Genomic DNA, 26,929 nt, shown 5'->3' with positions numbered 1-26,929 from the left:
CAGGTTAGTAGGACTTCCCCTTTATATTATCTATATTATTTCACCTTTTACGTTACTATTAGTAACCATTTTTTTCAAAATTTTAGACACTTTTCAAAAAATGGCTACATGGAAATATTGTAGACTAAAATATGTTATATCTAGGATAACCCAAACCCAAAATATTTAATGCCTAAGGTTATTCCATTAATAACCAATGTGGGCTAGAATGGTGAAATTAATTTAAGCAGTCAGTTTGTCATTTCTCAGTTTTAACCAACAAGTTGAGGGTTGTTAGATATTTATTATAGATATATCATTAACATTGGGAATTACATTTATAATTGGGAAGATATTTATGAGAAAATGATGAGGCTTTTTGCTGAGATGCAAGTGGAGAGCACCCCCTGGTGTTCCGCTCAGGCTGCTTCTCTTCGGCTGAATTGACAGCAAGTAGGATAAATGCAGTGGCATGTTGAATTAGTATTACTGCAGCTTACTTACTCTCTTATTCATATTCCAGTCACTTATTCAAGTCAATGTATGGTTGCTAGGGTAATTTAGGCCCTAGCGACTAGATTGCTGAAAACTAGAGCTGCTAAATAAAAAGCTAAATAACTCAAAAACCACAAATAATAAAAAATGAATACCAATTGCGAACTGTCTCAGAATATCACACTATACATCCTATTAAAAGTTAAAGGTGAACAATCCCTTTAAGCACGGTAAGCTAAAAATAAAATCATCTTTGCAGTTCAGTTTTCTGATTATTTGCCATACTCTCCAGCCTTGCACCAAATCAAGTTTGAAATGCAATCTGGTTACCAGTGTTAATGACCCTGGCAACTGTAAGCAGATTGGTTGCAAGAAGTGGTACAGGTATGGGATCCTTTATTTGGAAACCTGTAATAATTAAATATTTTTAAATGTTTTTGCTTTTTCCCTGTAATAATAAAACAGTACCTTGTACTTGATCCCAACTAAGATATAATTAATCCTTATTGGAGGCAAAGCCAGCCTATTTAATTTAATTAATGAATTAATGATTTTAGTAGACTTTAGGGAGGGTGATCCAAATTAAATCCCCTAATATTGTCCCTTTTTCCAAAATACAACACATTCTACATAAAACCTGCTTCAAACAAAGGTCATGTTCACCCAAAGAATTAAATTGTTTGTATCTTTGCATGATTAAAGATCTCTTTTCATCATGAAAAAAGGGATGGGAATTCTGTTGACATGGAGTTTGCCCAGGAAAGGAAAATTATGGCAAGTATGACACAATTTTGCCATTTCACCTGGGCTCCACCATGTCAGAACTAACTGGGACTCCATAATGGGAGGGTAACGGGTTTTAACTGGAAACCTGGAGTAAAGAATGCAATAACATTGCAGAAACAACCCACAAGGATTCAACTATTATAGATGAATACAACAAATAACTCTTGTTGGAGGCCATACTGAAATAGTAATTCTCAGAAAAGACCAGAAAGAACTGGATACAAATGCAGATGAGCAAAAATCGAGAAAATACAGGGTCACTGAACCAAATTGAGAAACTCGCCCCACATGTTACAGGGACGGCTAGAAAGCTGCTCCTGGTAACTTTAAGGGCAGAGACACACGCTCAGATTCGGGGAGATTAGTTGCCCAGCGACAAATCTCCTCTTTTTCGGGGCGACTAATCTCACGAGGAAACTTTGGGGGACTTCGGAAAATGAATTGCTCCGAGTGCCATCCTGCCGGCAATTTCGATTCTAGCCGGTGGGAGGCAGTTCAGGGAGATTAGTTGCCTCGAAGAAGAGGTGATTTATCGCCATGCGACTAAATCTCCCCGAATCTGAGCATGTGTCTCTGCCCTTAGAACCGAATTTACAGTTTTCAAACCAAAAATCTGGGGGAGGGTGGCAGCATGAAAGAGGGGTAAGGATCGCCCCAAGGAAATTATGATCGTACACTGAAGCAACAGCCTAAAACATACACACAGTGAATATGATAGCAGCTTACAACCCCCGCTTAAAGGCATAGACATTTCGGAAACCTCTACATAGTGAAAATAAACAGCGAACACAATGTGTGAAAAACTTATTCTATACTCAGTGGGACATGCTCACTGAAGGGCCTATTTATGATTCTTTGTAAAACACTGGAGAAAAACATCACTGATGATGTTGCCCATAGAAACCAATCAGCCATTAGATTTCAACTGCCACTTACAAGTCAGAAAACAAAAGAAAAGGTCTGATTGGTTACTATGGGCAAAATGACCAGTGATGTTCTTTTTTTACAATGTTTTACACAGCATGATAACTAGGCCCCATATGTGTATGTCAAGTTTAGCGCTTACATTCAAATTGACTCTCTGTAAGTGAGACAACTGCCTATGACAATGTAGAGAGCAAGGGTCATACACAATGAGGCATGTACACAATTCTTTTCAAAATTAGACATTAGTGTTACCAAACCTGCTGCACATAAAAGGAAAAATATCCCCAAAGAACATAGAGAAGGTTTCCAGAAACCTCCCCTGGGTGGGGCGCACTTACATCGTGAGAGATATTAGGGGTTCTTTATGACTCAAAGGGAGAATAAATGCAGAGCATTAATGGGCAACTGCCTTGGAGGAAATAAATGATTTCTGTTGTGAGGGAAACCCAAGGTAACAAAAGAAACAGTACCAAATAGCATGAAAATCATATAAACTAAGGGAAGAAATGGGACCTTCACCGGATAGTAGACCATACATCCCAACTTTCCCTTTTTCGGAGGGACAGTCCCTCTTTTGACAGCTCAACCTGCAGTCCCTCGTTTGTACTGGAAAGCCCCTATTTTCTCTGCACTGAACAGCCAGAAAAAGAAACAAAGTTTCTAACTTAATTGGCGTTTAGCAGAGAGCACAGAACAGCTAACAGGTGCAAATAAGATACTTTGTAACAATTTTGAGACACAAAAAAACAGTTTAGATAAGGAGAATATTTTTATTACCAACCTAAAAAGCTGAGATAGACAAAACTTGGGCAAATGTTTAGAATCTGTAATTAAATGGCTATAATGGTCATTAAAAATAGACCAAAAGACCAGGGGAAGAAGAGCACTAATGGGAGAAAGAGCATGCACCTTGGAGTTCATTCAGTGAGAAATTCTTCCTATGGTCTGGCTGCAATCTGTATGTTAGTGGATAAAGGAATCCAGTATAAAGGGCAGACAGCAGCTTTGGGATCCATGGCAGCCCCATTGCAGCCTCCCTTGTTTGCTGCTCCCTTACTTGCTTGTGTTTGTGTCTCCCCCTCCCATTAGATGTAGACAGCACTATATTCATCTTTCTGTAATAGCAGAAGGCATTGTACAAAATGCAAAAAACATGCACTTAGAGGTGCTAAATCACCCCTTATGCCTCCTTCCTTTCTCTCACAAAGTAGAGCTTCTGTACTACTCTAGGGCACTGAAACACACAGTGATTCTGGATTTTCTGGGAATTTTCACTAGAAAACTCTGAAAACTTCAGGGTATTGCACGAAACCCAGCGCACATCAAAAAAATCATTGGGACTTTTCCCATTGACTTATATGCAACCTTGACAGGTCTGAGATGCCAGATTTTCAGATTCGTGATTTTTTTAAAAGTCCAATTTTATAAAAAAAAAAATTTACAAATTTTTCAGAATTTATTCAACCCTGAGGATTTTTTGATGTGAGCTGGGTTTTGTGCAATACCCCGAAGTTTTCGGGTGAAAATTCAGAAAAAAATCGTGAAAATCTTGTTTTTTCCCACAAAGCAAATTTTTGGGAAAATGTAATAATAAATAATCGTAAAGAACCCGAGCGGATTTGATCGGAGTTTGTAGCAGAAAATATTGACAAATTTGGACTTTGATAAATAACCCCCCAAGTGTGTCCAGTTTTTGACACAAACCGGATTTAAAGAAAATGTACACATGTTAAAAAAAGCTTTTTATTGCAGAAAATGTGAGTTAAAGATCTCACTTACATTAGTAACATAATGAATGCCCCCCACGTATCACCTCTGAAGCAAGGAGCAAGGGGAGAGTGTATTTACTCTCTTAAATATCCCTGGAGCTACAGAATAATTACTGTTATGTCCATGTTTCATATATTAGCAACTTTGTTATGAGTGAAGGCGGTGTATAAGCTGGTAGAGCTGTCAAGTCAATTTGGTAGTTTTAATTAAGTCTAAGCACAGTCATATGAATCATTCTGCCCATGCTGAAGCCATAAAACAAAGCTGTTAGTTATAATGTTGCTTACAGCTGGCAGAAGAATTTACCTCACACCTTGGAGTTCTTCCACATCCCATATGTGAACACAAGTGCGTCCTAAACACTGTCCCCCCGGAGTTTCCTCATGTCTGAATGGTTCAGTTGACTGAATTCCAGTTCCCTTTAGTGTTCTTGTGACCAAATTCACAAGGGTCTGGGTGAGTCCACTTACAGAAATTGTCTACACCAGCTGCACTTTTTTTAAGCACAGAGTGGGCCTACGGGTTGCAAAGAGACACAGCCTACTGTTGGGCAACGGTTGCCATATTTTCAGTCTCTGCATTAGAAGAATAATGGTCGGAAATCTCCCCTATGGTTTCCTATATTTTATTTTTTTCAGAAAAAAATGACTCCTAAAAAATCCAGAAAAACCAAATTAAAGGGCACATCAAGTGTCAAGACAACTGTTTGCCATTGCATTATACACCTCTTAAAATAGAAGAAACTTGCCTTTAAAGGTTGGCTTGTACTAATTTAAGAAAGATTTTTAAAAAGTTTGCAAGTAGTAGAAGCCGTTCCGCTTCCTGCTGGCTGCTTTCCCAGGCTGAGCAAGTGGCTTTCATCACTACACACTGTAGGATGCCAACTGGAGGTAGGTAGACCTGACATTGAACTACACTGTACATTTCCCTGTGAACGCAGAGCTGCAACCTGCTACCCACATCCTGGTGCTTCTAGGGAATGAGTTTTATTTGTTTTTTTGGCCAATCAACTTCAGTGTTATTTCACCGATAGCTTTTGTGGGGGGACAGAAGACAATAAAGTTCAGTGAGAAAATGAATGCTGCTTATGAACAATCTGTGCCAGTATGGCCAGCTTGATTATTGGGTTACATTACCATCGTGGAGACAGAACACACAGGGGAATATTTACTAAAACTGACACTTATCTGTTTTTTTTTATTAAAGCAAAGCCGAACTTACTCCCATCCATGATTGTAACTCATTTATCAAAAAATCAGTTCAAAAAAGTCGGTGCAAAAAAAAAGTCACAACAAAAGCAGATGTCAATCCAAATCATACGACTTTCGATTCTTATGCTCCAACAACTCGACTTTAATTCAAATTTAGTAGCTTTGGGGTACAATAAATCTCTACAAGTTTTAGGGGTTTTTTTTCCTCTAAAAATTTGTGTTTTTCCCTTTCAAAACTCAACCAGAAAAAAAATCGAGGTTTAGTAAATAGGCTCCACAATATGTCTTGCGGTATATATAGGGATGAGATCAAAAAAACTGCCCTGGAGCTGATCACACATTGGAATGTCCTTCTAAGTTCTTAAATATTACTTGGATGATTGCACTTGCACAATGATCTTCTGTGGATTCTCCATACTTTTAGTTAATGGACAAATACTGGACAAAAACCCTTTGTGCTATCACAGACTCTCCCCAAAGTTGATAGCTTGCATTGGTAAAGTGATGCAAGGTGCTAAATCTTTTGGATGACTCCATAAAGACACAGATACACCAATAGGGAATCTGAAGTATGTCTCTGTTGACTATATAGGGAAGTAATTGCCTTCTATAGCCAGTTGAGAAGCCTGGTTCAATGCCTAGTATATCCACTGACTCTCCTGTGTACTGTCAATCCTAATGGTTCACCTTTAAGTTAACTTTTAGTATGGTATAGAATGGCTAATTCTATAACATACTTTTTTTTATATAGTTTTTAAATTATTTACCGCCTTCTTCTGACTCTTTCCAGCTTTCAAATGTGGGTCATTGGCCTCATCTAAAATACAAATGCTCTGTAAGGCTACAAATGTATTGTTATTGCTACTTTGTATTGCTCATCTTTCTATACAGGCCTCTCCTATTCATATTTCAGTCTCTTATTTAAATCAATACATGGTTGCTAGGGTAATCTGACCCTAGGAACCAGACTGCTGAACTTGCAAACTGGAGAGCTGCTGAATAAAAAGCTAAAGAACTAAACAATCACAAATAATAAAAAAACTGAAACCCAATTACAAATGCATAAATCATACTAAAAGTAAATTTAAAGATGAACAACCCCTTTAACTCCTAGGGAAAATCTCGAATTGTACCCTGTCTATGCCATACAGGTTTGGCTGCCACAAAGATCTCATCCATTGCTTGATTCAAAGAGAGAGTTCCTAAACCTACCCATCATTTCTCTCAGACAGACATAACTCCTGTTACTGCAAATCTCTGTCCTTATATCCTTATAATCGGTGAGTTCTGATGTCATCAGTTATAAACAGTGAGTTCTGATGTCATTTCTGTCACATGATTCACTGAAACTTGTGTATTATAATAAATAATGTACCCCCACAAAATAGAAGGATATTAGAAGTTACCTTGGAGTTCCATGACCTGTATATGGTCATGAAACTCCTCAGTAACTTATAATATCCTTATATTTTACAAGAGGGGGTACTTTATTCACTATATAATCTACAGAAGCCCTGATGATCATCCAGTGTGTTTATTGACTGGACAGGACATACCTGTTGCTCTAGAAACATGAGTTTACAATAATGACAGTCTCTATCTACCAGTATTACTTTAATTTTTACTCATGCCAAACTCTTCCATCCAATACGACACTCAATAAACAACCATAAACATCTCATACCCACTATAAGCGCGCCTCCTGGTGGTTCACGAAAATTACAGACAGGGCTCGAGAATGATTGGATGAGGGATACTTCCGGGATGGAGAGTGGTTGTCTGAGCCACACTTCCGGGATGAAGAGTGACTGGCTGAGCTATACTTCCGGGATGAAGAGTGATTGGCTGAGCCACACTTCCGGGCAGCCTACACGTGGTGCGCTGTGATTCCGGTTGCAGAAGATGGCTTCAGTCGGGGCGGCAGGGTGGCCTGAGTTAGAGAAGGTAGAACGTGAGAAGCGACGGGAGCTGGTCCTGCAGGGTTTGGATGAGAAGCTCCGCGTTTGTGCCGGGCAGCTGCCCCCTCAGCTCTTTTCCCTCACTCTTCTCAACTATCTGGAAGTGAGCGGCTGTTCGGAGCTGAGAGAGATTCCTCCCGGCCTGGGCCACCTCATACACCTGCAGAACCTGGTCCTGTGCCGCAACAAGCTGCGCCTCCTATCTCCGGCTGTCGGACAGCTGCGGGCCCTGCGCTTGTTGGACGTCTCCGGAAACGAGTTAGAAGAGTTGCCGGCGGAGCTATGCGGCCTGCCCGAGCTCTGCACCTTAAATGTCAGCTGCAACCAACTGATGGAGCTTCCCCCGGGGCTGGAGCGCTGCTCCAAACTGGCCGAGCTCAATCTCTCCCGGAATCGTGTCCGAGCTCTCCCTCCCGGGCTCCTGTGCCGACAGCTGTCTCTACTCGCCTCTCTCTCTGCTGCCGACAATCAGATCCAGCAGCTGCCGGGGGACATTGGCCTCCTGCCTGCCCTCAAGGTAACAATAATCTCTTAGCTCACAACTAAAGCTGCTGCTGGCCAAGAATAATATTAGGTTTTATTATGTTATTCACAACACATGCTCTGGCCTTGCCCCGAGCTTAGGGATCAGCTCATAATATTCACTAAATATACATGATACACGGCTTGTTTATGTTTTGAGAGGATGTGAAGTCATCCAATAAAGTTGAGGCTCCATTAGAATCTGCTAAAGCTTTAACTAGGTCCCAAATGAAAAAGGTCCCATGAGGACAGAAACGGTGGTTATAGGTTTATTGTAACAAGACACCATTTCTTTCATATGGCAAGAGCCTTAGTGCTAGTTTTTTTGTTTCATAGATCTAGAGAGAGAGAGATAGATATAGTGTTGGACTGGGATGCCAGGGGCCCACCAGAACACTCAAGACCTTGGGCCCACTTTCCAAACTTTTGTTTCTCCCCTCCTCACTAAACCTCTGTATTCTCCTAGTCTTTTATATCTACTTACGACATTCTTCCATTATTAAGCATTTTTTTCCTTTAAATAAATCGGGAATAACCATGAAGTAGGCTAAAGGTTAGAAGCAAGAGGGCCCTAACAACGCCTGGGCCCACCTGGCGTTTTCCTGGTATACCGATGGGCCAGTCCAACACTGGATATAGATGGAAATAGATAGAGATATGGAGACAGATGGATATAGATAGACCGATTGATGCATATAGTTTCTAACAATTTTAAAGATAAAAGGTTCACTTTACTCTGCTACTTCAGGAAGCCCAGTCCACAACAGTCAAGGTATTTGATTGGGTTCCAACTACACCGTCTACTCCGCACAGGGAACCATTTGAAAATAACTATACATATAGTATATGATATTATATATATATATATATATATATATATATATATGATCTGATCAGCACCGATTCTTAACCTAAGGGCCACCCAAGGTGGCTCCTGCAATGCTGCCCCCCCCTCGCCGACTTACCTGTCGGGAGGGGAGGCAGGAACACTAATGCGGAGAGCGCAATTGCGATCTCTTGCATTAGTAAAGCCGAATTTCCGGTTTAAAATCGGTTGTTAAAGGTACCAGGAGCAGCTTTTTGCCGTACCTGGAAACCTCTCCGGCGTTGCCGCCTGAGGGAGCCTCTCAGCTCGCCTCATTGGCGGCGCGCCCCTGGATCTGATTATCTCTCACTGCACTAAAAAGACATTGCATCCAGTGTTGGCGTAGATTCCTTGAGTATCATGGACTGGGGCAGCCTGAAGCAGTAAAGCTAGCCACTGACCTGTAACATAGTAAGTCAGGTTGAAAAAAGACACGTCCATCAAGTTCAGCCTTTTAAGTCTATATATAACCTGCCTTACTGCTAGTCGATCCTGAGGAAGGCAAAAAAAAAACCATTTGAAGCCTCTCCGATTTGCCTCAGAGGGAAAAAAATTCCTTCCTGACTTCAAGATGGCAATCGGACCATTCGCTGGATCAACTTGTACTATGAGCTATCTCCCATAACCCTGTATGAGCTATCTTCCATAACCCTGTATGTCCTGTATAATCCTATTGCAGTTAAAGGGGAACTGTCACCCAAAATGATTCTAAATCCTATTTTATTACGTTAGAGTTACGTCAAGCAAAATAAACTTTAATTATACTATATAAATTATTTGAATCTTGTTTCCTTCAGTCTGGGAATTCATAATTACAGCAAGCAGGCAGGCACCATTTTGTGAACACTTATTAAGGCAAGTCTTGCATCATCTCAGAATCTTGTTTGTGCACCAGAATGGGGGACCTGATGTCCATCCCTATGCACTGGCTACACAATGAAATGGTTAAGAGAGAGGGAGAATGTGGGGAGTTCATTGACATCTAGTAAGTGCTGAATGGAAAGTGAAAGTAACTGCCTGCTCCGCCTCTATGCCTAAGGCATAGAGGAGGGGCAGGCAATATTTGATTGAAAGCTGAGATTTTTAAACAAGTTAACAACAGGTATGAATGCTTTACTAAAAAAAAAAGGAATTTGGATTTAATGTTTAATTTAAAAAAAGACTTTTATTATACAGCTTTTTATGTCTGGGTGACAGGTCCAGAATTTTAAATTTGGCCTTTGCTTTCAGTTTATTTCTATATAGTGGTTACATCGCCAGATCTCTACGCAAACATGTATTTATATTTTTTGAAAAAATAGTTACCCTATATTGAGAAATCTGCTTCAGGCTGAAATATAGCAGACAGCAGGAGTATAATGTTTAAGCATTGAATGTCCTGTAATTTGTAAATATTCACCACTCCAAGCACACAGGGATTCCCTAAATGTAATATTTACATGTTCAGACATTTGTCTGTTTAGTTTCTAACTGTGAGCCCATATTATTGGTGGCAGTTGTAGTTCTCTGTTTATTGTGGCCATGTTCTGAGATTTCTCTGTTTGTTTCTGCCAGAGCCTTGATCTCTCCAATAACCTGCTCACTGACATCCCATTTGAGCTTGCAGACTGCTCCAAGCTGAAGGATATAAATTTCAAAGGCAACAAGGTGAAAGATAAACGCCTGGAAAAGATGGTCAATGGGTGCCAGACGAAATCTGTGCTTGAGTACCTAAGAGTTGGTGGGCGAGGAGGTGGGAAAGGCAAAACAATAACAGAGAATGCAGGAAAGGAATCAAAGGAGAAGAAGAAAAAGAAAGAACGAAAGCAGGACAATGAGGGTGATGAAGCGGAAGATGTAGGAGAGCTGAATAAGATGATGCTGAAAGTCTTGCACTTTTCAGAGAATCCAACGCCAGTCGAAGTAAATGTTAGCCCCGGCACAAAAGAAGTGCGTCCATACATTGTGTGCTGTGTGGTGAAAGGAATGAACCTTAAACCAGGCAATGCTCTGAAAAGGTTCCTTGCTGCTCAGGTGGGTTTATGGGCCTAGTTATAATAATAATAAAGTTCTGAATAATCCCATTGTATACTACTGAGCTTAACTGTACTCTCTTGTGTCTCCTGTGCCTTTTCTCCTTTTCAGGTTTGAATGGTTTTCCCCATAGCTACACAGCAGCATTGTTTATTTAAACCATTGTATTGTTTCGGAAGCAAACTCACCAGTTTTACCAGTGCAGCACATCACTACAAACATATTTTCATTACTTTAAATCACCTTTATTTTATACTGTTACTTTTTCCTTTAAAGGTGCTGCATCTTTACAAGAGTGATTGATTGTGATAATCTTTTCTAGCTTGTAATTTTGCTCTTTACTGTTCAGACCAAGCTCCATGAGGAAATATGCGATAGAAGGACTTTAGCTACAATTGCCACTCACGACTTGCGCTTGGTGAAAGGACCTCTATTGTATGACGCCAGACCACCCAAAGACCTCAAGGTATGATACATTAGGAGCAATATGTGTAATGAAATGGAGAATTATACTGTAAGACAGTTGGCATGTAAATACCAGAGGTGTTTTCTCATATTCTCTTTCTGCGTTTTGGATTTCACAGAGCTGAACAAATGTAATAATGGTGATACATCTGCACATAGACTCTGCCAATGTTACGTTTGCTTTACTACAAATACTTTTCTTTTTTTTTTTCAACAAAACCGTGTTTAAAGGATGAGTAAACCTTAAAATAAATATGAATAAATGAATAAAAAATTGATGGGGGGTAATATTCTAAGACTTTTACAATGCACATTCATTATTTGTTTTTTTTAATTCCAAGATATTAAGAAAACGTGTACTGTTAATATGAATTAATTTTGTTACAACAGCGCCACCTGCCTGTCATTTTCCCACCAGTCTGATGACCAAGTAGTCAAGGAAGTTGTCAGGAGAAAGAAAGAGGCTGCTCTGATGTTCTTCTGGTTAGGAAAAAAATTAGAAATTATTTTCTAAGCAGAAGAACATCAGAGCAGCCTCTTTCTTTCTCCTGACAACTTCCTTGACTACTTGGTGGTCAGACTGGTCAGAATATGACCAGCAGGTGGCGCTGTTGTAACAAATTTAATTGATGTTAACAGTACATGAATCCTTTAATTTCTTGGAATAAAAAAAAAAAACAATGTACATTGCAAAAGTGCTTAGAATAGCGCCCTCATCAATTCACTTATTTTTAAGGTTTGCTTATCCTTTAAGCATTCTGGGAATGGGTAACACATTACACTGGCTCGATACAATGTATTTCTGTGTTTCCTTTTGCAGCTGTAGTCAAAGTTTCATTTAACTGTATTAAAGTTGCTTGCTTTATGGAAGGCAGGGTTAAAGGGTGGTTAATTTTAGTATGTTACAAAATGACCAATTCTAAGCAGCTTTTTGAAGCAGTCTTCATTATTTATTTCTTATAGATTTTGAATTATTGTCTTCTTCTGATTTTCCAGTTTTTAAATAGGGGTCAGTGACCCCATCTACAGAAAACATGCTCTGTAAGGCTACAAATATATTGGAATTGCTACTTTTTATTACTCATCTTTCTAGTCAGGCCTCTCCTCTACATATTACAGTCTCTTAATTAAATCAGTGCATGGTTGATAGGGTAATTTGGACCCTAGCAACCAAATTTTTAAAAATGCAAACTGGAGAACTGCTGAATAAAAAGCTAAATAACTCAAAAACCACCAATAATAATAAAAAAACAATTGCAAATTGTTTCAGAATATCCCTCTCTACATCATACTAAAGGTTAACTTAAAGGTGAACAACCCCTTTAACACAGTCAAGTATGATAGAAGTGCATTGTGTTAACTTTGGGTAATTTTAACTTAAAATTGCCACTTATCCACAATTTATATGTGATCTCTGCTTAGCTGTTGGTTTTAGCAGTCAGATCTCAAGTGATACTGATGTATGCTTGGATGTCCAGGTTATAGTTGATGCATTTGTTCAGTGTAATGGCCAGTCAGTTCAATAATGTACAACATGAGGAAAGTGCTATCAATTTTATACCTGTCGGTGACTTTCCACTTAACATGTGGTGGTATCAAGAAATCTTCCAGTAAGATCATTTAGTTATAGTCATAACAGTAGATTCATGGTCCTGACATGTAGGCGTAGCCCAAGGTACCCAACTATATCTCTTTGTATGTTTCCGTCTTAAAGGAAAACTATACCCCCCAAACAATGTAGGTCTCTATTAAAAGATACTGAGTAAAACAGCTCATGTGTAAAACCCTGCTTCATGTAAACAAACCATTTTCATAATAATATAGATTTTTAGTAGTATGTGCCATTGGGTAATCATAAATAGAAAATTACCATTTTAAAAAATAAGGTCCGCCTCCTGAGATCGTAAGATTCACTGTGTACACATACAAACCACATGTTAGGTCACATGAGCCAATTAACAGACAGAGTTCTGCCTTTTGCTTCCTCACTTCTTCCTGTAACAGTTAGTGTTGTAGTATTTCTGGTCAGGTGATCTCTGAGGCAGCACAGATAGAGTCACGAAATGGTGGTTCAAGGCAAGAGATGTAAAAGGGCAATATTTATGTAAATATATATTCCAGTTTGGTGAGATTCTTTAATATGTCATTCAATTTGATATAAACTATCTGTTGCTTAAGTATTCATTTTGGGGGTATAGTTTTCCTTTAAGACTTTGCACCTGCCTGTTCATTCAGACATAGCGTTTTGTCAGACCCCAATGTCTGACGAAGGGGCGTGAGCCCAAAATGTTTTGTTTGAATAAACTCGTAGGGTTAATCCCTACTTGCAATTTTGTGATTTTAATCTTTTAGGGCATAGACACATGCTGCTATTTCGTGAGATTAGTCGCCCAGTGACAAATAACTTCTTTGGGCGACTAATCTCCCTGAAAAGCCTTCCCGTCGGCAAGGCACTCGGATCGCTACGGCTTTACGAAGTAGCCTGAAGTTTCCTCGTGAGGCGACTTTGGAAACGAAGCATTCCGAATGCCATCCCGCCGTTTTTTTGTTCTAGCCGTCAAGAAGGCAGTTTGGGGATATTAATCTGAAGAAGAAGAGATTTGTTGCTGGCAACTAATCTCCCGAAATAGTAGCAAGTCTTTGCCCTTATTTGTGTGAATTATATGGGGCTCTGATCCCCCACACCATGCACCAGACACTGCATGAGAGGCCAGGGTGTGCTGGCAATTCATTTCATCCACACATACATGCATACATCACACATTCATAGTGTGAGCTACATAACATTTTTGTAAAGAAAGGATTCTTCACTGTATTGAGTGTATCATTGGCCATAAACTGTGCCAGTCACTGAGCATGTGCATATAAATCAGTTGTGGATAGCACTAGAGCACCTGTAATAACATTGCATTTAAATGTAAATGTTACATCTGTTTGCCAGCACCTGCAAATAAAATATTTCTTGGCAGCAACAACCATATAAAAAGTATGAGTGAGGCTTTTATCTTGTAGGTATATAAGAATTCATGAGTAAGATTTTTACCCATATAAATATTTAAAACTTCGCATTGCTACATCGTACAGCCAGCATGTGTGCTTACTTGTACCTAGTATAAAGTGATGTATGATATGTCCAGCTCTTCTATACAGACGGGTGTGCTTGTACATGAGCCCTAATTATGCCATGGGACAACCCACCATGATTAAATTAATCCTGGTAAACTGCTGTTGCAGGCAGCCACATTTCATTTTTCACTGATCTCTGGCCAGAAATAACACACCTTTAGCTGAGTAGAATGATTCTTAAGACTTTCTAAGAGGTTTCGGTGCTATAAGAAAGTGTCTTGTCTGGCCCTGGCTTTTAGTGGCTGGATGTACATAGGAACTGCCAGTCCGCATCAGGGCTGGCGGTTCTTGCCCAAATAATATACTTTCATTAGACTTTGGATGTTGATTCTAAGGCATCACATTTCCAATTGTCTTACATTTACTAGAAACTAAGATGGGTGAATGCTAATTAAAACTAAATCAAGGATATGCAAGCTATTATCATGACAAATATAGAGCAAATAATGCCCTTTACACTTCTAATCCTATAATATCAAACCATGCTTGTTTTTTCATCATTCTTATGTTTTTGTCATTGATTAAAACTTTGTGAGGATTGGGGTTTGTCCCTGTGTATTTATGCAGGTTATACCTTTGGGTCGCAAAGAGATCAATGCGAAGGATCTTGTTCGGCAACTGCAGTTTGAGGCAGAGGAGCAAAGGAAGCAGAAAAAGCGACAGAATGTCTCTGGACTTCACAAGTTAGTCTTTTTCAGAATCCTGAAACATTGACATGAATTACTTAGGGGGAAGGGGGTGATCATTTTTAGTTATGCACCGTATGCACTGTTTTATGATTCGGCCGAATCCTTTATTAACGATTCGGCCGAGCCGAATCCGAGCCATAATTTGCATATGTAAATGAGGAAAATGTGTAGGAAAGAGAACCATACTGTCAAAAAAATTCCTGACAAAAATTTGTGAGATTTTTTTTGGATTCGGTTCGGCCAGGCACTTTAATTTGTCCTAATCCTACCAAAAAAAAGCATAATCTTGGCCGAATTCTAAACCGAATCCTGGATTCGGTGCATTCCTAATAATTGTCATACCATTCCCTCTTTAACAAATGTGTTTCATTTCTTTTTATTTATGTAGGGGAACCTGTGATTTATACTACTGTATTAATGCTGTGACTTTAATTGTTATCAGAGAAGAGATAAGAATCAGACAGAGGAGCCTAAAGCTCCCAATAGACGCAAAGATTTTTCTTGACAAATGACCGATTTTAGCTAAATCCAACCAATCCTTCGAAATTATCGTGCGGTAAGTGGGATTCGAAAGATCGTACATCTTAAGATTTTTCAGCCGACATCTGTCAGAAAATTGATCGGCCAGGTTAAAAAATCTTTATCGGCCCCAGTGCAATCTATCTATGTTTGCAGGGCCAAGCAGGCAGCTCCCCTTTGTTTTCCTGGCAATATCACCTGAAATGGTCTTTTTAGTTGATGGACACATCGTACATTTAAACGATAGTTTTGAAATATTCGTGGTCTCACGATAATGATTGGATCTTTACATCTATGGCCAGCTTAAGGTTTACATTCTTCTAGTATGATTTATTAAAAACTGATGTAAGAAATAATAGAACATTATGCAACACTAAGTAACTGAATGTGTGACCCCCTGCAGATGTCTTTATCACCATCCAATCGTTGGTTGTATAACCCAGTACCTAGTTGTCATATAAAGCAATAGTTGAATGAATGACTTAGTTAGGTACTACTGTAAACAAAACTGTAGATGATAAAGTCTGACTTATTTATGGGGACAGATCTTTTACTTGTGTTTTCTTCTTGTCCAAACTGGATTAAGGACTTAAGCACACTGGGCATAACTTCTGTTGTAAAAATAAATAAATGGCATCAAATACATCACCATCTGGACATCACTGCATCAAATCTGTTTGCATAAAAAGAAGCAGCTGCATGAAAAATTGGGAACAAATGAAGACCAATTGTCTTAGAATCCTGCTGTCTACATCATATTAAAACGTAATTTTAGGGGCTCTAAACCCGGCTCAACCACACTTTATTCAGTTATTAGCGGACTACAAATCCCAGCATAGCATCCAGCAACATCAGGGTTATATTCTTAAAGGGATACTGTCATGGGAAAAAATATTTTTTTTTTTCAAAATGAATCAGTTAATAGTGCTGCTCCAGCAGAATTCTGCACTGAAATCCATTTCTCAAAAGAGCAAACAGATTTTTTTATATTCAATTTTGAAATCTGACATGGGGCTAGACATATTGTCAATTTCCCAGCTGCCCCAAGTCATGTGACCTGTGCTCTAATAAACTTCAATCACTCTTTACTGCTGTACTGCAAGTTGGAGTGATATCACCCCCTCCCTTTCCCCCCAGCAGCCAAACAAAAGAACAATGGGAAGGTAACTAGATAGCAGCTCCCTTAAGGTGCCCATACATGGAGAGATCCGCTCGTTTGCCGATGTCGCCAAACGAGCAGATCTCCCTCCGATATGCCCACCTTGAGGTGGGCAATATCGGGCTGATCCGATCGTGGGCCCTAGGGCCCAACGATCGGATCCTAGCGAACGCAAACAGGTGGTCGGATCGCGAGACCGCATCAACGAACAGATGCGGCCGCGATCCGACGGGATTTTTAATCCCATCCGATCGAGATTGATCTCAATCGGGGAAGCCCGACGGGGGCCCCCATACACGGGCCAATAAACTGCTGACTCGGTCTGTCGGCAGCTTTTATCGGCCCGTGTATGGCCATCTTAACACAAGATAACAGCTGCTTGGTAGATCTAAGAACAGCACTCAATAGTAAAAACCCATGTCCCACTGAGACACATTCAGTTACATTGAGAAGGAAAAACAGCAGCCTGCCAGAAAGCATTTCTCTCCTAAAGTGCAGGCACAAGTCACATGACTGGGGGCAGCTGGGAAATTGACAAAATATCTAGCCCCATGTCAGATTTTAAAATTGAATATAAAAAAAATATCTTTGCTCTTTTGAGAAATGGATTTCAGTGCAGAATTCTGCTGGAGTAGCACTATTAACTGATTCATTTTGAAATTTTTTTTTTTTTTCCCCATGACAGTATCCCTTTAAAGGAGACATATAGGATAAATAAAAAAACACTAATTTTGTAGGCAGTTATGAGTAATATATGGTGTTGCTTTTACATGGTGCTAAAAATTATCTCTAAAACTAGCCCCTTTATTGGAGCTTCCTGTAGATGTTCTATGGTCCCTGTCTGTGTTTCAAATAAGGGGTGGGCGTGTCCTAACGGTCCCTGCCAGAAGCACAGTAGGAAGGGGACGGCCAATCACAGTCCTGCAGTCACACAAGCAGAGACATGCTTCAGTTCCCTATCAGGTCCTGCTAGCTGCTGATTGATTCCTGTCCTACAGTGCAGTGAGCTGAGAGCCACCGGCTCCCCTGCACAGACTGGGAATTCAGGGAGCAGGAAGTGGAACAGGAGGGAGGGATTATTAGGGTTTTTGCAGAAATATTCAATAAATCAGCCTGAAACACTACTTTTTAAAGCACAATTCTTCTTATATCTAAATGAGTATAATGCACTGGTACATTCTTATTTTTTGCACAAAATGTCTCCTTTAAAGCAATATTGCACAAAAATATTTTCCCCAGCTCTCCACGGCCCGTGGCAGCATTAAAATGCAAAATAACCCTCCAATGAGAATCTCTGCTGATCTGTGTAAATTTGGCTACTGTTGCATTTGGAGCTGGAAGCATTAAGCACAGTTTCCCAGCACTGAACAAGTCTGTCCTTTCTCCCAGTTAGGCAGATAAAAAAAAAAACCTAAAAGGTTGAACTTGATGAACGTGTGTCTTTTTTTCAACCTTCCTTACTATGTTACTCCCCATGTCTGATTCCAGTGTGATATAATGACCCCAATAGGGCACGATAATCTCTGTATGTAAGATAAGAGCAAGATGGATGACAGTGCTGGGAATATGCATTCCCACTGGGCGATGCTCTTGCATCTGTAATTAAGTTTTTGGTCAGTAGAATTCTGTAGGTGAATTGGTTTCTATATGTAATTGTTTTTTTCTCAGCTTCTAATGGAGTATTATGGGGAGCAGTGGGACACCTTTATAGTTGGGTTTATTGTCCCTATAAAGGAGTGCTTCACCTTTGCGTAATAGGTGAACAATTCTAAGCAACTTTTCAATTGCTCTTAGTTATTTATTTTTAATTGTTTTTGAAGGATTTTCCTTCTTCTGGTTCTTCCCAGTTTTCAAATGGGGGTCACTGACCCCCATCTAAAAATGCTCTCTAATGCTACAAATGTATTGTTATTGCTACTTTTTATTACTCTCTTATCTGTTTAGGTCTCTCCTATTCATATTCCAGTCTCTTATTCAAATCAGGGCATGGTTAATAGGGTAATGTCTACCTTAGCAACCAGATTGCTGACATTGCAAATTGGAAAAAAGCTAAATAACTCAAAAACCACAATTAATTAAAAATGAAAACCAAATTGTCTCAGGATATCACTCTCTACATCATACTAAAAGTTAGTTAAAGGGGGTTTTCACCTTCCAAACACTTTTTTCAGTTCAGTTGTTTTCAGATTGTTCCTAAGAAATAGACTTTTTTTCCAATTACTTACTTACTCCATTATTTATTTTTTAGTTTTCTTTTTTTTTTTTAATGTCCCTGTCTCTGGTGTTTGAGTCTGGCAGCTCAGTAATTCAGGCGCAGGCTCTGTCACAATTTTGCAACATTTAGTTGATACATTTCTCAGCAGCATCTCTGGGGTATTAGTAACTATTGTATCAATTCTAACAGCTGCCTTTAATGAAATCCAGAGATTCTGGTCAGCAGGGACAAAGATAAGAAATGTATCAACTAAATGTATCAATGTAGAACAGTTTACAGGGTCGGCGACCCCCCCCCCCCTCCCAGAGCTGCTTTAGAAGGTGAAAAATGACACTTTACACTTCAATATTAGAAAAACAGTAATTGGAAAAAGTCGTCATTTCTGGTGATCGATCTGAAAACTAGTTGTTTGAAGGTGAACAGCCCCTTTAAGAACTGCTTTAATGAGAGATGGTGCAGCTATAATGCTGTATAACGTTCTAGTGAAGTCATTCATTACTTTAAATAAACCAGCTCTTATATTTGTGCAGTGTGCTGTTGCCTTGGATTTCTTGACCACAACAGGTCGATTCTGATATCGGAATTCAAACCTTTGATGTGTTTGATAGGTTGATGATATGAGTATCTGTCTTTCCCACATGATACCTATATTCCGGCCTTTACTCTCAGTGCTGTGGGGAAAAGATATTTGTTCGGTGCAGAAACTATTTACACTTATCGTGACCATAGAATAAATTAGCAATGTAATCTTTGGAGAAAGATGTGTGCTAGAACATTCCACTTGTTGATCGGTATTTGTCTGCTAGATAAACCGGTATTGCTTTTGGTTGCTATGGACGTCATTGCTGTGAATTCAGCCTTCCCGCTGTCCTCCTACAGTATCTGTGGTAAGGTAAAAGCATTTCATCAATATGTTCTGTACAAGTATAGGAATTCCTATTATCACATAAGAAGGGGAGTTTAACTGTGGAAGAAGCACATGGTCAGAACAATGGAACATTGCATCGCTGTACAGTCTCCTCTGTTGGCTGAATTCCAGGCGATATTAAAGGGGACCTGTCATCTAAAAAAAATATTCCAAATCCTATTTTATCATGTTAGTCAAGCAAAATGAACTTTAATTACAGTGTATGAATTATTTTAATTTTGTTTCCTTTGGGCTGGGAATTCATAATTATAACAAGCAGGCAGGAGCCATTTTGTGGACACTGTTATTAAGGCAATAATCTTGTTTGTACACCAGAATGTGGGACCTGATGTCCATCCCCATGTACTGGCTACACAATGAAACGGTGAAGAGAACAGGGGAATGTGTGGAGAGCAGTGACATGTAGGAAGTGCCTAATGGAAAGTGAAAGTAATTTTCTGCCCCATCTCTAAGGCATTGAGGAGGGGCAGACAATATTTGATTGACAGCTGAGATTTTTAAATGCGTTTAAAACCTTTATGAATACTTTAATGAAAAATAGAGTTTGGATTTCATGTTTAATTTGAAACAGACTTTTATTATACAGCTTTTTGTGTCTGGGTGACAGGTCCACTTTAAGTGCAAATAATCTACCCAAGTGTTATGAAATCACAGGGGTTAGCTAATGTCTGCTGATTTGCTGGGGGAATCAGTCGCTTCATTTTTCTTTTTGATGTAATTTCTTAGAACATAACGGTGCAGATAGTAAAATGTACTAATACATCTGCCCTTGTGTCCTTACCCTAAACAAACTGTTGCATAGCAAACACATCAGTTTTATCAGTGCAGGGCAGCATTACATTTACAAACTTATATATTGTATATAAGCACTTAGGAATGTTTTTGTTATTTCTAGAAAGCATAATATGTTCACTTATAAATAGATTCATTTTGTAGCACTGTTATGCCCAATATTCCATTTAGCATTAGATACATACAATAAAGTGCAGCTCCTACTGAATAGATGTTTATTTTTATTTATATGTGAATAAAAGCATTAACTCTTTCACTGTGGCAGATTTGGTCACTAGCAAACTTTTATTGCCAGACCGTTTTTGAACATTTTTGTGCTCTTTCAGTTTAGGGACCTTTCCTGGAGGGGACTTAAGGCTTTTTTTTTTTGTTTTGTTTTGCTTTGGTTTTTTTTAGAACAACCTACGCTTTCAAAATATACTAGAATTTTGGTGTAATTCCACTTTTGTAATAAGTTATAGGCTTCTAACTTTAACATTTTTTTTTTCCATCAGCAGATATAGTAGAAACATAATTTATTTTATGCATGGTATTACAATTGATTTGGAAAGGCCCATGTCTCCAGAATACGTCAAAATTGTATAGCTTTATCGAGATTTCTGGATTTGTATAGGTCAAAAAATCAGCAGCTCGCCACCACATTTCCAAAGTGCTGCTCCAGAAACCTGCATACTTCTGACTTAAAGGCCAAACACTTCACTAACAGTGGGTTTACCCTAAAAAAACTAGGTATCACGATAAACCCCCCTAAATATGAACACCAGGGGTTTGATTTCCAGTGTGTATAGGTTTACCTAAGTGTGTGTGTATACATGTGACACTTCTAAACGTTATTTGTTAGTGTGTGCATGTATGTGAATAATCAGCCGTGGCCTATCATTTTGGTGTGGTGAACTTGTGTATGGGCATCTTAAATAGCTGTAAACTATAATGCTTTTAATAATTGTTTTATAGGTACCTTCATTTATTGGATCGCAAAGAAAATTATCCCTGTTTAATTGATACTGAGAATGCAGTCATTTCCTTCCCACCAATCACAAACAGCGAGAAGACAAAGGTAAATCTGCTTTTCTATATTAGTGCTAGTTCATAGTACAAAGCTGATGCTCTCCAACCTTACTCTGACTGTGTCCCTGTCCTGTAGTGCACATCCTTTATATATTTCATACATATATATATATATATATATATATATATATATATATATATATATATATATATATATATATATATATATATAATGTAGTAAAGATGACCAGCAACACCGAGTTTTTTGAAAGAAACAAATTGTATTCAAGTTACATGCAAAGCCTGTAACTTGAATACAATTTGTTTCTTTCAAAAAACTCGGTGTTGCTGGTCATCTTTACTACATTATCTACCCATTTTACCTTGCACCTGAGGTAAGCTACAAAGGCGGTGTGCTGCCCACTTGGAATATATATACACACACACACACACACACACACACACACACACACACACACACACACACACACACACACACACACACACACACACACACACACACAGCGCACACCATAAGCCAGGGAAATAACCTGGGTGCTAATCCGTAGAAAATAATATAACAAAGCAATGTGACAGCACTCCAAGGATTTATGACATAGACATCAGTCAAGCAAAAAGGTTTATTGTATTGTATATGAATACAATAAACCTTTTTGCTTGACTGATGTCTATGTCATAAATCCTTGGAGTGCTGTCACATTGCATTTTATATTTCTGTTCCTTTCATTAGGGTAAATTAAAGCACAACTATATATCTCCCAGTAGCCAAACCAATTGTAGTGTTTATCTGTGCCTATTCCCTTCTTTTGCGCACCAGTTTAAAAGGAAATTGAAGGTAACATTTGCTTCCTGCCCTGCTAATTGTAAGACTATTTCTAAACACAGAACACACACTGTGCATTGCCTGTTTTTAACCTTTTAGTTCCTTGTATGTTATTGGTGTAGCTGTTGCCACGTACTTGACATTCAGTAAGTTAGCAACAGGGCTAAAGTGAAACCAAACAATGAGCAGCAGTCGCCCTGTTTTTACAAAAAGGAGGGGCTTTCAAACCCTGGTTATTTTAATAGAGTGAGCTCTAATACATCTTCTAGGCAAAAGGAGCCCCCCTATCCTATATAATAAAGTTGAAGTGTCTCTGCGTCCAGTCCCTGTGTCCGTGGGATTGCGCTACTGCGCATGTGCCCCACAGACCGTCTCTGGCGAATGTTTGACTACATATGTTCTAGCGCCCGTTAATTTAACGGGCTTAATGTCTAGTAAGATATATTGGCTCTAACTGTCAATGAATATCTGACACCCAACTGCTGCATGAAGACAGAATGAGGAGAAACTGATGCTGAGAGAGGGATAGTGAAGATAAACTTGATTATTTCCAAAACAATGCAGAATTTTTAATTGATTTTATTTAAAAAGTTTCTTATTTCAGTATGCTGAAGCTTATATTACATTTTCATTTGCACAATAGTTCCCCTTTAATGCTATTGCTTGAAACGGTTGTTTTTGTCGATAGACAAATCGTGCATTTAAAAGATTGTTTCAGGTTGTACGATAAGGAAAAGATAAAAAAACATCTATCACCCCCTTAGTGACAGTGTCTGTTCACTGCCAAATAATACCGTTTATTTGGGAAGATAATATTGTATAGGGTAAATTCCATTGTTTATATGCTGCAATCCTTGCCTGCATATACTTACATTGTCTTTTATAGACAGTTGCCAGGGCATCTGCATATAATTATTAGAACCAAGTGTTCTGTGTATAAGTATTGAAATAACTGCTATACAGTGTATGCCTTAAAGCAGCAGTCCCCGACCATTTTTGGCCAGGAGACCGGTATAGAGCCAAATTTTTTTGCAAGGACCGGGGTGGGGGGGTTGGGAGGGGTCAGCACTCCGCCATCCAATTGTCCCCTAGGCTCAGCGAGCGGCCCAGTTGAAGACTATCCGCTGCCTGGTACTGGGCAGTAGCCCAGCGGTTGGGAACCCCTGCCTTAAAGGGGTGGTTCACCTTTACGTTAACTTTTAGCATGTTTTAGAATGGCCAGTTCTATGCAACTTTTCAATTGGTCTTCATTTTTTTAATTATTTGCCTTCTTTTGACTGTCTGGCTTTCAACTAGGGGTCATTGACCCTATCTAAAAAAAAAAAATGCTCTGTGAGGCTACAAATGTATTATGATTGCTACTTTTTAATTACTCATCTTTCTATTCAGGCCCTCTCCTATTCATATTCCAGTCTCTTATTCAAATCAATGCATGGTTGCTAGGGTGACTTGGAAACTGGAGAGCTGCTGAAAGAAAAGCTAAATAACTCAAAAAGCACATCATAAAAAATGAAAACCAATTGCAAATTGTCTCAGAATATCACTCTCTATATCATTAGTTAACTTTAAAGTTGAACAACCCCTTTAAATTGCTGTGAAACAAGGCCTTACTATATGAAGAAATGCAAATGTACTGAAAGGAACATTTTACATATATAATAAACTGTGCTTCCTACTATTGTGGACTTCTAAAAATTTTATTTTTTTCTTCTAAGCTTGATCTGTGACAGTAAATAACATACACACACAATTACAGAGACATGTTCTGAAGGGAAACCTTTTTAATTTTGATCTTCTTGTTTCAAGATCTGGAAAAGCACCCAAGAAGTCTTTGTGGAAGTAACAAGTGGCACCAGCCTGCAGATCTGCAAAGATGTCTTAGACGCACTCATCCTTGTAAGTATTTCATTCTCGCATTGCATGAAATAAACTAGGAAATAGAATTTTCTCAGAATATTGTTTTTTTTTTTTTTTTTTTTTTTGTAGCATAGCGCAAATTACTTAATTACACAAATGCTCTTGTAATTATAAAATACATTAAAGGGCCACTATACAGTACACTTTCTGGCAGTTCTGTGGTCAGTACAGGGGATGCCTATACAGACATTTGGGTGGAATATACTAGAGAGTGGTAAGTTTGCCTAGTGACCAATCAGCTGTTTGCCTTTAAATAGGGGACCAGTAACCGGCTGATTTCTATAGGTGGCCATTAGCACTTATTCTAGGATACCCCTTAGTTTTACAGTCTTTCTCTCTGCTATTGAATATTGACTTGTACCATAATAATTTTGTTCCCCATTGCTTTTACTCACACTATGGTCCGTTTAGTCAAGAGCCAGTTAACTTGCTTTTATGTTATGAAAGTCTTGTAGAAAACAACTATAAAAGTATTAGCTGGTGCCTTTTCATCTTTTTATGGAATTTCACATTTATTCCATGGTATAACTTAACAGAAGTTTGTTTTTTTTCCCTTGCTAACCCAGCAGAGCATAACTAGAGCTGCTGGCGTGTGTATTTTGATCCAGCCTAGTAATTGTTGAGGGTATATGTGATACCAGCAGCTCTGGTATTAGCTGGAACACAATGCAAGTGATCAGCTTAATAACTGCAGGAAAGGAGGTTTAGTTTTTCATTCCTTGAACTGTTAAAAGACTTTCACTTGGTGTGGAAATATATTACCTTTCCAAGAGCAATAAAGATTGTGACATTCAATCTGCCCCGAGACATGGAATCTTTCTGGGATATCTCAGCCAACTGTGTTTATCATTCCCACCCAGTATGATTGTGGCCTGCTGCTTATTGTGTATGTATTCAGGGAACTGAAGCTTTATTAGGGAGTTGTACTAGCGTATAGAATGTGATCAATGCTAAATAAGTAATTACCATTTGTCCTACTGTTTCCAGAAAATGGCAGAGCTCCATAAGTTTACATTGGAAAACAAAGAGCCAGAAGGTGTTTCAGACACTGAGCCTGAAGCAGAGGATCAGCAAGAGCCATTGGCCAGTAATAATCCCAACGCAGGGACGGCCGCTCAGCTCGTACTGGAACAAGTGCGTGTCTCTGATATTGAAGGAAACCTCAAGGTTTTGTATCCTTCCAAAACAGACCTGAACTTCAGTTCTTCTGCCTTCGCTATCATGCGCTGAGTTAAACACACTGCTATAGAAAGTTTTTCTAAAAAGCACTTACCTTCCCTGGAATACAGAGACTCCCCTCTCAGCAGATGTTATTTGTGTTATTCTTTACTTCCCCCACTCCTTAATCCTCTAAGTGCATATACATGCGGAAATGTTTACATTTTGTAATCATCTTGATTTGGGCCCAAGTAGCTTTTGAAATGAAGCATGTACATTTTATTGTACACAGGGTCCCCAATATACCCATTTTTATTCTTCTTAAATATATTGAGGGGGAGACTGATATTTATTAAAAAAAAAAATCTAAACTTTGTGCGGTTGTGTGCTGTTTTATTTTTATTTGGCAGTGTATGCTTAGTCTGTTTTACAGAGGTATACATTACTTGCAAATAATCACAGTCCTTAAAAGGGTGGTTCACCTTTAAGTTAACGTTTAGCATGGCCAATTCTTTTTTTTCTTTTTTCTTTTTTAAATTGCCTTCTTCTTCTGACTCTTTCCAGCTTTCAAATCTGGGTCACTGACCCCATCCAATAACAAATTCTCTCTAAGGCTTCAAATGTATTTAGGCTTCCTCCTATTCATTTTCTAATCTCTTATTTGAATAAATGCATGGTTGTTAGGGTATTTTGAACCCTAGTAACCAGATGGTGCAAACAGAAGAGCTGCTGAATAAAAAGCTAAATAACTCAAAAACCACAAATAATTTAAAATGAAAAACCAATTGCCAATTGTCTCCATCACTCGACATCATACTAAACGTTAATTAAAGGTGAACAGCCTCTTTAAAGGAACTGTTTATCCTACCAACCAGTCAGTGGTTTGAAGGAAAGACAGGAATGTGAATAGAAGAGGGCCTGAATAGAAGGATAAATAATAAAAAGTAAGAAAAACAATACAATTGTAGCCTCTCGGAGCAATCGTTTTTGACCGATGGGGTATGTGACACTCGTTGGAAAGATGCAGAAGAGAAAAACAAATAATTCAAAAACTATACTTAAATAAAAATTGAAAACCAATTGCAAAGTTGCTAGGCATGGGACATTCTATAACATAGTAAAAGATAAATGAAAAACTATATGCATTCGTGACTTCATTTATATGTTTCTTTGAATTAAACACTTTGGTCTGCAGTTGTCCGATTTGTACTTTCAATAGATATCTGATTCCTATTATCATTCTTACCTGGCAGCCACAAAGCATTTTTGAAGTCTGAATGGAGGTGGATTAGGAGAAGGCCTCTGCAGATAAATAAGCAATCTCTAACAACCAACAGTGTTCTATTTGCTGCTTAATTAGCATATTAAAACTGCATTCTGGAAAGCGGCATTAGGAGGCACAATATTATCTAAACCCTATTAAAATAAAGACCAATTGCAAAGATTACCTAGCTCTTTCAAAAAGGAATGTATGATTTACCTATTGCAGTTGTTCCCTATAGTGTATGAAGTCATTGTAGACTGTGTAGTTGAAGATACATGGCAGCCTGTGATTGTCCCTGTCCTCTCGGAGAGATCTACAG

At 38.7% G+C, this 26,929-nt stretch overlaps 1 protein-coding gene across 1 annotated transcript; it reads left to right on the top strand.

Moving 5' to 3' along the window:
• The first annotated feature begins 7,038 nt into the window (after positions 1-7,038).
• lrrc47.L (leucine rich repeat containing 47 L homeolog) lies at positions 7,039-25,717 on the top strand. The gene is given in 7 exon segments (NM_001086373.1): positions 7,039-7,643; positions 10,068-10,526; positions 10,876-10,992; positions 14,685-14,800; positions 21,374-21,476; positions 24,078-24,167; positions 25,176-25,717. Coding segments are annotated over 7 exon segments (1,701 nt in total). The 5' UTR covers positions 7,039-7,070; the 3' UTR covers positions 25,419-25,717.
• The last annotated feature ends 1,212 nt before the right edge of the window (positions 25,718-26,929 follow it).

The sequence above is a fragment of the Xenopus laevis genome, chromosome 7L (genome assembly GCF_017654675.1).
Source record: "Xenopus laevis strain J_2021 chromosome 7L, Xenopus_laevis_v10.1, whole genome shotgun sequence".
In the NCBI taxonomy this organism is placed as follows: domain Eukaryota; kingdom Metazoa; phylum Chordata; class Amphibia; order Anura; family Pipidae; genus Xenopus; species Xenopus laevis.
This window is presented reverse-complemented; position numbering and strand designations above follow the sequence as displayed.